The sequence below is a fragment of the Corvus hawaiiensis genome, chromosome 12 (assembly GCF_020740725.1).
Source record: "Corvus hawaiiensis isolate bCorHaw1 chromosome 12, bCorHaw1.pri.cur, whole genome shotgun sequence".
Classification (NCBI taxonomy): domain Eukaryota; kingdom Metazoa; phylum Chordata; class Aves; order Passeriformes; family Corvidae; genus Corvus; species Corvus hawaiiensis.
In genome coordinates, this window is record NC_063224.1 from 14,008,221 (window position 1) to 14,020,282 (window position 12,062).

Sequence of the window (12,062 nt, forward strand, 5' to 3'; positions counted from 1 at the left end):
GGCAGTGGCTTTGGAGTACTTGGATTGGGCTGCCTGCACTTGGCAAACATGGGCAAAGTATTGGAAAGAAGGCTCTGTATCCATGGTCTTTGTTTGAAATACAGCAAGCAAGCAGTTGTAAGTAATGATTCTCACATGGTTCCTAGATGGAATAAGACTTCTAATTTTGTCTTTACATATTTAGACATAACTACAGGTTTGCAGGTGATGAGTACGTGGGACTGTTCTTTTTCTAGCCTGTTCCACTGCCTACAAAACTTGATCTTTACTAACCATGGAGTTATGCTGTATCACAGTCAAGACAGAGTCATGTGTTGAGAACGTGCTCATTAACAGTTGAGTTTCTGTTTCTATGTCAAAGGTGCTCCAAGCTGAGTGGTGCTAGCGCAGACATTTGGAGCCTGGAGTGTTTGGGCACACCTACTGCTACAAATTACATTGAAATTACAAACACAATTTCCACCAGTTTGGACTGAGATTTCATTTTTAAATCCATACAGTGGTAGAAAGAGAGACTAGTAGACCCCAGAAACTAAGTGCAGGCTACAGAGGGTCTCCAGAAATAGGTTTCCTAAGTAGACCTAGGCTGAAGGAGATTATTAAAGACATGTTATGCAAGGTATTTTTTATAAATACTTGAAACCAGTGTAGGTCTTAGAGGTTCATCCAGCCATTGTCACCAGTGCATGTTTTGTCACCTGTGAACACCTAATTGCACTGATCAGTTGTGCTAATGATACTCCTTTGAATGTCTGTCTTCCTTTTCCTTTGTGGAGAAATTTGACTTCAAGATCAGAGTTTAAAATTGAAGGATGTTTATTTACATTGAGATTGAAACCAGGCATGAAGATGAGAAGAGTTACTCGGGTCAAAGGTGAATTTGTTGTCATTGAGTTTGAGCTGTTAAGTGAGCAACTGCTGGGGGTGTTTTTTGTGTGGTCTTCAATGTCAGTAGTTTGCATTCCAGCAGGTGCTTCCAAGGTGGAATCATGTAAAGATGAAGAATGAAATACTTGCTTTCAAAACTGGAAAAGCTGCTGCATCGATTCGTTGGTTTCACAGTGTCTTTGAAAAAGCTTCAGAAATGCAGGAAACATTTCTGGTTATAAAAGATGAATCTGTGCATTGTAAGATGTGCTTTAGAAATAAAAACTGGAGAAGAAATAAGATACAATATTATGATAGAGATGAAAAATGTTGGGCTTTTCTTCTTTTGATTTCTACTTTTCTGTAATTTGACTAATTGTGGATTTTCTTAAACTATTTTGCTACAACTCAGAAGATATTCTTGTTTCATTGATGTCCTATTTCCAGCTACATTCTCAATGCTGGAGCTTTACTTGAAGCCTTTTAAGTTCAACATTTGTTCTGTCTGCTCTAAATACTGAATTAATGTTTTTATATCTCATCTTTGTGATCTTTAAATTCAGCTGAGCACAGAGTGTAGAAGAGGAGAATAAAAACCAACCAAACAAAATCCAAGCAAACCAGTCCGGTATCCATAGGATGGATATCTCTGTCTGAAAAACTTTCATGAGGTGGTTACAACAATAATTTGAGATATGTGAGCTTAAGAATGGCCTCTCATCTTGTGTTCAAGATGTTTTTTGACAAAATTTATTTTTAAAATAAATCTTTTTTTCAAAACTGTGCTGTAAATTTTCAACAGATTTTTCTCATATCTTGAACTTTATTTTTTTGACTACTGGATTCTTAAATATATGTTACGCAGAATTGAAGAGAAATTGCAACTGAAAACATGATCCTGTAAAAGAAATTATGTAAATGGGGGTTTATCTTCTGGTCAAAGGAATTGAGGAAACTCTGGCCTTCCAATATAGAATGTATTTTGTAGTATTTTCTTTGCAGGGACAAAGGCTTGTTGCTTGATGCATATTTGCCTTCTATTCATTTGTTGATCATACTGAATTTTTTAATCAAGTCTTAAGCAATTTATCCAGAACACCTGCATCTGTAAGGTGATGGCTACATGTGTAATTATATGCCAGTTCTGTCCTTACTGTCCTAGGATTGGTTATTCCTCAAAGCTACAAGGGTGTTTTCATCAATGTCCTGCTCCACTCTGAACATTAACTACCCACACCGTCAAACTGAGTTATTGGCATAACAAGATGAATGTTTGCAGTATAAGTAGAATCAAACATTTTATATTCCTCTCTGCTCCATAGCATAATTTAAAATGAGAACATCCTTGTTCTTATCCCTTTCTAAAACAGAGGAAGGTGGTTCTTTGTCCTTGCATGTTACTGAAAATCTTCTAAAATCGCTTCAGATGAAAACTTTTGTAGAAATGCAATTAAAATATTAGGGCTTAACTTACATTTTATATTCAGAAACGTATCTCTGCAACTTAATTCAATTTTAGCAAACCCTTCAATATTCCTATGGTTTATAATTTGCAAATTGAACACTTTTTTCCATTTAAGTTTAGAAAAAAACGGTAGTCCAACAGCATTTTAATCTAGTTCATGTAAGCAAAGATTCAAGACAGTAACATTTTAATTGTTGTTTTTGAATGATGCAGAAGGAAAGCAAACACTTTCAAAAGTTGGTGCTGATTTCAGATGGTCAGATTCAATAGTTGCTATGTTGATTTCTCTCTGTCCAGTGGGAATTCTCTTTCCCATCTCTTTGGATGTGAACTTACTGGATTTCTGTCACCTAGGCTACTTCACATCCTAACTTCTCTATCCTTGAGAACAGAGCTGCCATGAGGATTTTGGAGAGGTTTGGTGGTGAGGTAAAGTAATTCATGAGGCAGATGGGATGTAGGAAGCCACTAAAAGTTTGGCTTTATCACTTGGAGATATTTGGGGAAGTCTGATATTTTCATCACTCCTCCTCCCCTTATAACCCTCCTTTCCATCTCCCAACTTCCTGATGAAATAAGGGAGGGACCCAGAAAATGTAGCTGTGCACAGATATAGATGTAAACACACCCCCAAAAGGAGGTTCAGCTTCATGGAAGTACAAGCTGGCAGGCTGAGAAAGCCTTTCTTACGGTACAGGTAAATTACGACAGGACCTCTAGGCTGTGGCCAGTACTGTACTGAAAAATGAATAAGGGGTTCAGTGACTTTGGCAGATGATCCAGTTTTTGCATATTGGCTAAGGAGATTTCATGAAGCAATTTTTCCACTTGCCTAAATAAGCTGGTTTGGATTTCTGCAAACCCAAGCAATAGGTATGCCTGAAGCCCCTTGATGCCCTGAGCACCTTTGTGGTTCATACAGAAATCCGTTTTGTAGCATGTTCGTAAGCTGCATTTCTGAAACATCAAACCAGTGAAAATGTAATTTATTGTGGGATAGCTGAGCAGCTGTCAGGGAGCCAGGCTGAGAGGATGTTTGTGACTGTAACCTGCAATATTTGATAGATATAAGATAGAATCCAGTAGTGGAAATGATTCAAGTAATTAACGTGCCAGATGAGGACCTCTCTTTATTTCAGTGTTCACAGTGAACAGTGGTTATCTCAGAATGAAATATCCAGCTCCTCAGAACTGTAAGGGCTAAAGGGCAAGTTGAAAGGGTGAATTTTTTTTATTACACTGTGAGCTTTGATTTCATAGCATGGAAAAGTAGATTACCTGAAGTCTGCCTGAGCTGGGGATACCATCTCTGTGGCAAGCCAGGTTTGGTTGTGGTCGGGATCTTACAGCCGTGGTTGTTGCTGCTGCTTCTTGGTGCTCGTGTTCCACTCCCCCTCTGTGTTCTCCTTCCCAGCCCAGACAGGGAGCTTCCAGTGCTCACCTGGCCCCTGGGAGGGCTGCAAGGTCAGAATGGCAACATAGAGATTTCTCCTGGAGCAGATAATGGACAGTAAATTATTACTTTTTTCCTCACTATATGCTCTGTGTGTCAGAACTCTAGATGCAAATAGTCATTGCTTGTTTAAATATTAAAAGGTCATTATTCTGCCAAAGGTTTTGGAAATACATGGATTAAAGGCACTTAAAGAACATTTCTGAAAACCTGTAATTTACTCAAATTTACCTAATTCTGTAAGCCTGGGATTTATTAGGCATTGTGTTAATCAACTCTCCAGTGTTGTTTTTTGCGTTAAGTACAGATTAAGATATTACATGTAAACTCATGACTCTTCTTAGTCTTGCTGACAGCAGAAGAGTTTAAAACTACTTCAGAAAATTAAATAAGTTTTTATGGTGGACTTGTAATGGTGGATTTGTATTAAAAGTAATTTTCTTCCCAACTGAACATAGGGATCGATTAAATTACTAAGGACTTACTCTTCTCAGTAAAATTTAAAATTTCCTCAATATTATGGGTCAAGGTAAAAATACAATAGCGAAGGCCATCTTCAAACAAAAGACCCAAATTAGATGATTAGGTTGAGGATTTTGAGTAGGTCTAGTTTATCCCATGTAATTTTTCAGATTTAAAAAAATAGTAAGTTATTCACAGCTGATTATTTCATGTAAACAGGGTTTCTGATTACAGAAACAAAGCTGACAGGCTTTTTTTTTTTCTCTTTGACAGATGGGGATGGACAAAGTGAACATTTATTACCAGTCTGTGAGGATGAAACATGTCAAAGAAGTGCCATCTACCTAACGAAGCTGGGATTGGATCAGGTAATGCGAATTTGAATAGCAAAGACAAAGCAAAATACTGTGCTTTATGAAATTATATGAAATAGAAATTTTTCAGGAAGGAAATGAAACCTCTTCACCTGTAATTATTAAATACGAGGGACTTGTATTTATTCACTTGTGTTCCTTATCTGAAAAAATACGGGTTTAGTGGAAGAGGTTGCAAACCTAGAATTCTTTATAATGGATAATTCTACTCAAGAAAATGATGGACACTCCTGAAGAGTCGCTTTCTTGGTTGCAAAACACTGTATTCAAAGCACCATAACTGTCCCAGCATAAGATGAAAAGCAAGGTTTGTGTTAAGAGTTGGAAAGAAATCTAATTCAAATGATGAGCTTGTTTAGTTTAATTTAGGGTGTTATTTTAGAGTATAAATATATATATATAGACACACATACATCAAGTTGAACCAGCCCACACCTCTTACCCCTAATTTCTACTTTGTTTGTTATTAATGAAGTAAATTTCCAGGTGGTATAGAACACTTTCTTAGGCTGTGTATCTTCAGGGCTGGGTTTCTGTTAAACTGTTGGAGGTTCATTTGTTCATGACATTACTGGCTTTCAGAGACATGGTTTAAGTGTGTGATCGTCTGGTTGAAGTATTTACAGTACCCTGATTTATAATAAAGTTGCAGCATACAGTAAATTAACCAGATGTTTGTTGGATGGCTTAATAAATGTTCTACTAAATTCATATTTAGCAATGTGAACCTAAAGGCCAATGTGACCTATAAAGTGCTTGTAGCTGACAGCAAAACCCACTGTAGGGTACTCAGAGAAAATTACAATGTGTGCCATACATGTTGCTACCATGATATGAATTACTGATTATTCCCTCACTGAAAAATTGAAAGTTTAATTTTGTGCTGATAGTATACTCTCTGATCTATAATTCAGAATTTATAGCTGAACTTGTTACAGTCTGTAGCCTAAGTTTAGAGCATAGATTTTCTCATTTAAGGAATCAAAATTTATAGAACACAGGCTGTAGCTTACTAGTGAGGAAAATCACTCTGTGTAGGAAAGGAAAGCACACAGCTCCTAGTCAGTGCAGGAGGAATGACTGGGATGGAGCATGCCATAAGAGTAAGAAAGAGTAACTCTAAATTTGGTACTTTGTATGTTTTAGCTTTCTGAGCTTGGCAGCTCTGTTCTCAGAAGTCACGTTCTGCTGTGCACGCTGTTTGGTTGGTTGTGGTTGCTGGTTTCTTGTTTTGATTTGGATTTTTTTTTTTACATTGATCCCCTGTAAACACAGAACACAGACAATAGATTGTAGCACTGCTGGATGCACAGGGGTACAGCAGAGTTTGAGGTATGGGTCAGAGCCTTTGTACAAAGCAAGTGGATGCTCAGTTTGGGATCCTTGCATTGCTTCTGCTCCGGGGAGAGCTCAGGCTGCAGCCACATGCTGGAATGGGGGAGTAGCTGGGATGCTCTTTGGCAAAGGACAGCTGCACTTCAGCTCTCAGTTTAGTTCCTTACTCTTGATAATACAAGAATTAAAAGGCATTTGAGTTTTGTTGCTCAAGTAAATTTGAGGCAAATACTCCAGATTAAAGTAATTTCACTGTAGAAAGTGAACCCCCACACAAACAGTTGGAACCACTGAGAGTAGTGGGGTCTGAGGACCAGTTCTGGTAGCTGTTGTTCAGGATATGTTCCCAAAAGGAAGTGGTGCAGTGGTGGCAGAGGAAAGTGTGGGTCAATTTGCCTAATATCAGAACTTTTCCAAGTTAGAGTCTGCTTTTGTAACCTGCTCTGAAGTAACATTGCATGCAGCCAGTTTTCATCTTGCTTCATTACTTCATTTGTTTAGTCACAAATACATCAGATAGTTAACCTATATTTAATTTGTTTACTCAATTTAGGAATTTCACTGTGTAGTTTCAATTTGAGAATACTTTCCAAGATAATGACTTTCAACATCAAAATTAGCAGTTAAATATTGTCACTTTATTTTAAACAGCAAAGAATCCAGGAGATTCTCAGCCTGCTAGAAAAAAAGTATTAAATAGTATTTAATTTAGACTTGCCTAGAAACTGTAAAGCAATTATCCCTCCCTATTTTTAGAATGACTTTAATTAAAAATGACGGTATCAAATGGCATGCAATAATGACTTGTTCTGGCCTAACCTTTTTAAAGAATTCTATCTAGAATACTCCTTTCTTGCACTTATCTGGAGGTGATGGAGCTTTTTCTTTGGAAATTTTTTCTCTTTTCTGTTCTGAAACAGTGAAAAGTATCAGTGTCTTCATTCATATGTCTGCAGCTTTTCCCATGCGTTGCATGCTTCATTCATATCAATTCCTACATTTATTTGAAAGTAAAATGTTTCATTTCACTGCATTTGGTCATTGTGAGGTCATATGACAAGCTTTGACTAAGGTTAATCTTCATGAGAAATGTTAAACTTTGTGGCAACGGACTGGAATAAATTCTGTTTACTAATCACTTTACAGTTTGAGGGAAATAATAAGGAGCCCTTGTAGTGCAGAATGTGTTTCAACGAGGGTGTGGTATCCCTTGTGGAGCAGGTAGGTAATTATAGGGAGTCTGTGGGAAACTGAGAAATTGCAAGTCTATTATTGAAAAAATAGAAGACTCTGTATCTCCATTGTCTTAGTTCAGTTTTTGCTGCAGGGTTTTGTGGCTTATTTTTTTTAGTTGAGGCTGTAGCAACAAATTCTTCTTCTCAGAATCTAATTATTTTTTTAGAGAAACTGATCTCAAATCTGAAAAATCTCAAATGAGATGACAGTCTTGTAAAAAAATACTTTGCCTACTGGGCCTGGTTCTGTCCTTCCTGCTTGTTTGCTGTTGCGTTTGATGAAACCCAATGAGAAACAGTTAATGCAGTTCCATGATAAATATGATGCTTTGAGATGAAATGCATAACAATAAGAAATGCACATCTAGTGCACAATTAGTGGCTCTAAAGCCTATAGTGAGGAGAGGCAGGCAATGGCATGTCAGGCTTTGCAGTTGTTCCAGTAAGATCCTGTCTGTCAGTATATTTCTCATGATGTCTTTGGCCCAACTGGATGGCTACTGGAAAGCCAGGCCAAGCTAGGAGAATTGTTTCAAGGATAACCCTTCATCATAGGTTTTAATTTATGTAATGTTGATTGGGGGGGTTTAAGTATTAGAAATGTCTCAGATTTTCTTCTTTCAGATGGTGGAGCAGAAGTAAAGGCCAACAAAATACGCACGAGTGACTTAAGGAGATACAGACCTCCTAAGGTTTTAATGGAATGTGAATGATTTCCATAGCAACAGCAGAATTGCTGTCAGATCCAAGTGGAATCCTATACACTGTTTCAGATTGTGGCAGGACTTAGGACACCTCAGACTTCTTCACATTCACCTGCAATAGCTACAGTCTAATCTGGGAAATGTTTTAAAGTCGTTGGTACTGTTTAATATAGGAACTCTAGATACTGTGATATTCTTAGAGATGACTAATCTTTCTTTAATTTTGCCAAGTATTCAGTTTGATTTTTCATTTGTTTCCTGAGGCAAACACTATTATTTCAGTCCCTTCATCTGAGAGTTTCTTTGTGAGCTTGATGATTCTTACAACCTTTCTCTGTGCAATAGAAAGGTTATAGCTTTATTCCTCTTGGAAATCTAGCAGGTCTGAAGTAGAACACAGCAGTGCATCGTACTGCAAACCCCAGGTCTTTGTGGTGTCGTTCTCTAGGCCAGAGAGGGAGGTGACAGCATTGATTATCACCTGCAGTCAGTCAATGTCAGAAGTTTTTCTTCATTCCTGTGTAACAGTTTAAAGGGGGGGAATGGATTCAGCTGCTGTAGTTTTCATAAATGTCATGTTCTACAAGATCTTCTCATCATTTTTAAGTTGCTTGTCTTTCTGAAAGCAGCTGTGGGGCTGTGACCATTGAAAACATGACTTTTACTGCTTTGGTTAGTTTTTTTCTATGATTCTAAACCACTGCTGTGGATTGTCAGCTTCTGGGCTTTGAACACCAGAAGTTAGTGGTGTAAAGTACAGTCATTTCCTCAGCTGTCTAAGGGATTCAGGTGACCGCTGTATGCACTGAAAGCCTAAAGCTTGCTGAAATCCTGCCAGTTATTTGTTGTGTGCAGCTGAAGTGCAGCGTATGGGGACTGAGAGAGGGAGCCCCGGGAAAGGGCTTGTGTTACTTCTGGTGCTGTGATAGCTCTTTTAGCCCACTCCTGATGCTCATCTTTGGCATTCCCAGAAAATGTGTTGGCCAGGAATGGGCTACCAATTTCCAAACTTTGCGACTTGCAGCTGGCTCCCTGCCTGTGTTCTGTGGCCTGGAAGCAGCAGCTGGCTGGGGGTGGGTTTTGTGCTTCATGGGTTTCTGGCCATAATTTAAAAATGGAGATGTGTTAATCCCATAGTTTGGGCTCAAAGACCTGCTCACAAGCTTTCGAGCAAAAGAAGTCCCTTCCCTAATGTATAGAAGAATGTGGGCTCTGTAAGAAATGAGCCCTTTTATAGTGACTGCAAGGAACTTTACATTTTTCTCAAATCCCTAGATCTTTTTCAAAATGAAAATTATGCTGTTTCCACAGGGCAAGAAAACATTCTTTTTTCTACTTCTTGAAAAACAAATGTTTGAAGAGTTTAAAAACAAATATTCAAGCACTTAAATATTTTTTATATTGTAGCCTACAAATCATTAATTGAAGCATCCAAAATGTCTATATAAATGTTTTAAGTAATGATATTAGTGATGCTGTGCAATGGAATTTAACAGAAAAGGAAGAAGTAAATCTCATTTCTCTGACTGAATTTTATGTGTTCATCTAAAATTTCTTTTAAAAATACACTTACTCAATTTTTCAGTCTTTTCTCATCTGAACTGTGTAGGAGAAATCATATGATCAGAAAACTGGAAAAAATAGCTTCATGTGTCCTCATTATACCCACCTATTTCCATCTTAGATAGAAATTAAAAAATTAGTTCTGGTCTTTTCCTTTTAAAATAGTAACAGGAAACAGGAAGCTTAAAGTAATTGTCTGGATTATCAAATACAAAATAAGCAGAGGATTTGTATTGTTGACAAACACATTTTCAGTTTTTTGCCTTTTGTACTGAACTATATGTCCCGAGGCACTCGAACAATTAATCTTGCATTACATTACATAGTAGTGCAGTTCGTAATAGAAATCTACAGAAGGAGTTTCGCCAAAAGCGTGGATTACTCTGAATTTAAACTGTCAGAGCAAGTTACATCTAGTGCTGGAATGGGATCTGGTTGTGCATCAAACAAGGCTGATGTTCTTGAACTGTGACACAGCTGCTCTTAGGAAAAGTCCCACAGCTGCTTCAGTGGCATGGATGGATTTACTCTGTGCATCAATGGTGCTGGTGCTTGGTAGTAACAGGTGATGTTTTGCTCACCTGTTGTTTTTTGTCTCTTGTTGTAGACCTTAGGAATGTGAAATTGCCTTCTATGAACCATTCTGAATAGAGTAAAAAGAGAAACAAATTTGTATTTGTGCCTAAAAATTCATTTTTAATTTTGTCTCTTTAAGATAGTGTTACCTGGGAACATTTAGAAAGTATATGATGGATATAATTGGATTTTACTGCAACGACTGTGTGAACGATACCGTGTAAAGTAAAAGCTATATTATATTTCATGGTTCTGATTTCAATCACTGTTTTTCAAAATTAGACTATTTTGCAATAATATTATTTCATCTGTCTGCTGCATGACAAGTAAGTACTAAGAAATCCAACCCTTTGAAAAATTTCCCTCAGGGTAAGAGTCTTTCCCTTATTTTCTGTTTCTTAGACTTTTCCAAACCTTCAGCAAGTAAGAGTAGCTAACTAGACATATGCATGTTGTTTGGTGTGAGGGTCCAAGTGTGTTTCATTTCAGGTTTGAGTTAGCAGCAGGTGCTGCAGATGATGATTTAGTTCAAAGCCATGGCCTACGCGGGCAGCACGCGCTGGGTGTGTGCAGTGGCAGGCAGGACTGCCCCAGGCTTCTCAGCCATCTCTGGGATCCACACAACACCAACCTCACTGCACTTCTGCAGACATTTTGGGAGCTTCTCTAAACTGCCTGTGCTTTTTTGTAATCCCAAGGGAGCAGTCAAGTGTCAGACACGATTGCCATGTGGCAGGAATGTTGTTGATTACTGGATTGTGCTAGCGAGGGAGTCTTCCATGGCAGGATATGAACTGTCATGGATCTCGTTCTGGTTCCTGAAATAGCTAAATTAAGGCTTGGGTGAGAGACATGTAAGATCTGTTAAGTGCTTTTGATGTTGCTGATAGTGATCCTTTAAGATGGCACCCCTCTGTCCTTTTGAAGGCATTGTCAGTTAGTTGACGTATAAAATTACTTCTGACTTTTAAAATGACACTGATTTTTTCTGTAGCATTGAAATATTAACCCTGGCACTTCAGCTTCATACTAACTTGCAAAATTACCTTGATTTTAATTAAGATAAATTCCTATTTAGCACCTCTGCAGCATTTTGGAAAGTAAGTGCAGATGCATTCTATTTCTTGTCCTGGAGAAATTATACTTCTCATTTCTTTCATACTTTCAGTTTGATACTTTATTCTTAATTTCTTATCAAACAGTTCAGTATCTGGTGCTTCGGGGGAGATAGGAGGGGAATTAATCTCGAACTTCTAAATATCCATGAATAATAGAATTGTTCAAGTTGAAATGAACCTTGGGAGATCCAGCCTCCAGCTTTAAGCAGAAACAAACTGAATTCAGACCATGTTGTTTAGAGCTTTGTCCAGTCAGACTTTGAAAACCCCCAAGGACAAAGGCCCTGCAACTTCTCAGGGCCTCATTTGTAGTTTAATTTGGTTGTTTATCTCTAGTCAGAACCTCCCTTTGTCAGTCTGACCATTTTCTCTTGCTCTTCTGCCATATATCACAGTAGAGAGCCTGGCTCCATCTCGTCAGCTGGTTCCTTGCAGACACTGCAAGATCCTGCCTTAATCTTCTGTTCTCCAAATAATCCCCGTGCCCTCAGCCTGTCCTCTGAAGAAGTACTCAGTGCCCGACTATCTTGTTGACCCTTCTCTGAACACACTCAGTATTCTCAAATCCTTCTTGAACTGTGGGGCATAAAACTGGACACAGAATGCAGATGCAGATGAACAAGTGCTGAATAAAGAGAAATCCTGGGTCATCCTGATGAGCAGGAGCACAGGCAGCAGCTCTGGTGCAGAGCTGGTTTGCTGCCCAAGCTGCTGTGCCCAGCTTTACCTTCCTGCTCAGCAGGACCCTCCCCTCCCTCAGGAGGGCTGGTACCCAGCTGAGTACTGCCCAGCCTGTGCCAGTGCAGGGCTTTACTGCTGGTGCAGGGTGTCTGTAGCTGAGTGTCGGTTTTGCCTATTCTTGCCCTTCTAGGTCCCCTCTGAATGGCCATCCTGTCCTGCAGCATACTGA

The 12,062-nt window shown here is 38.5% G+C and overlaps 1 protein-coding gene across 1 annotated transcript in view; it reads left to right on the forward strand.

Annotated features, from left to right (window-relative positions):
• The window catches only part of ITFG1 (integrin alpha FG-GAP repeat containing 1), a 72,122-nt gene that overhangs the window by 31,211 nt on the left and 28,849 nt on the right, over positions 1-12,062 (forward strand). Inside the window, exon 9 of the mRNA XM_048316633.1 lies at positions 4,521-4,615. Coding sequence (XP_048172590.1) covers positions 4,521-4,615 — 95 coding nt within the window. The remainder of the gene's footprint in view (positions 1-4,520; positions 4,616-12,062) is intronic.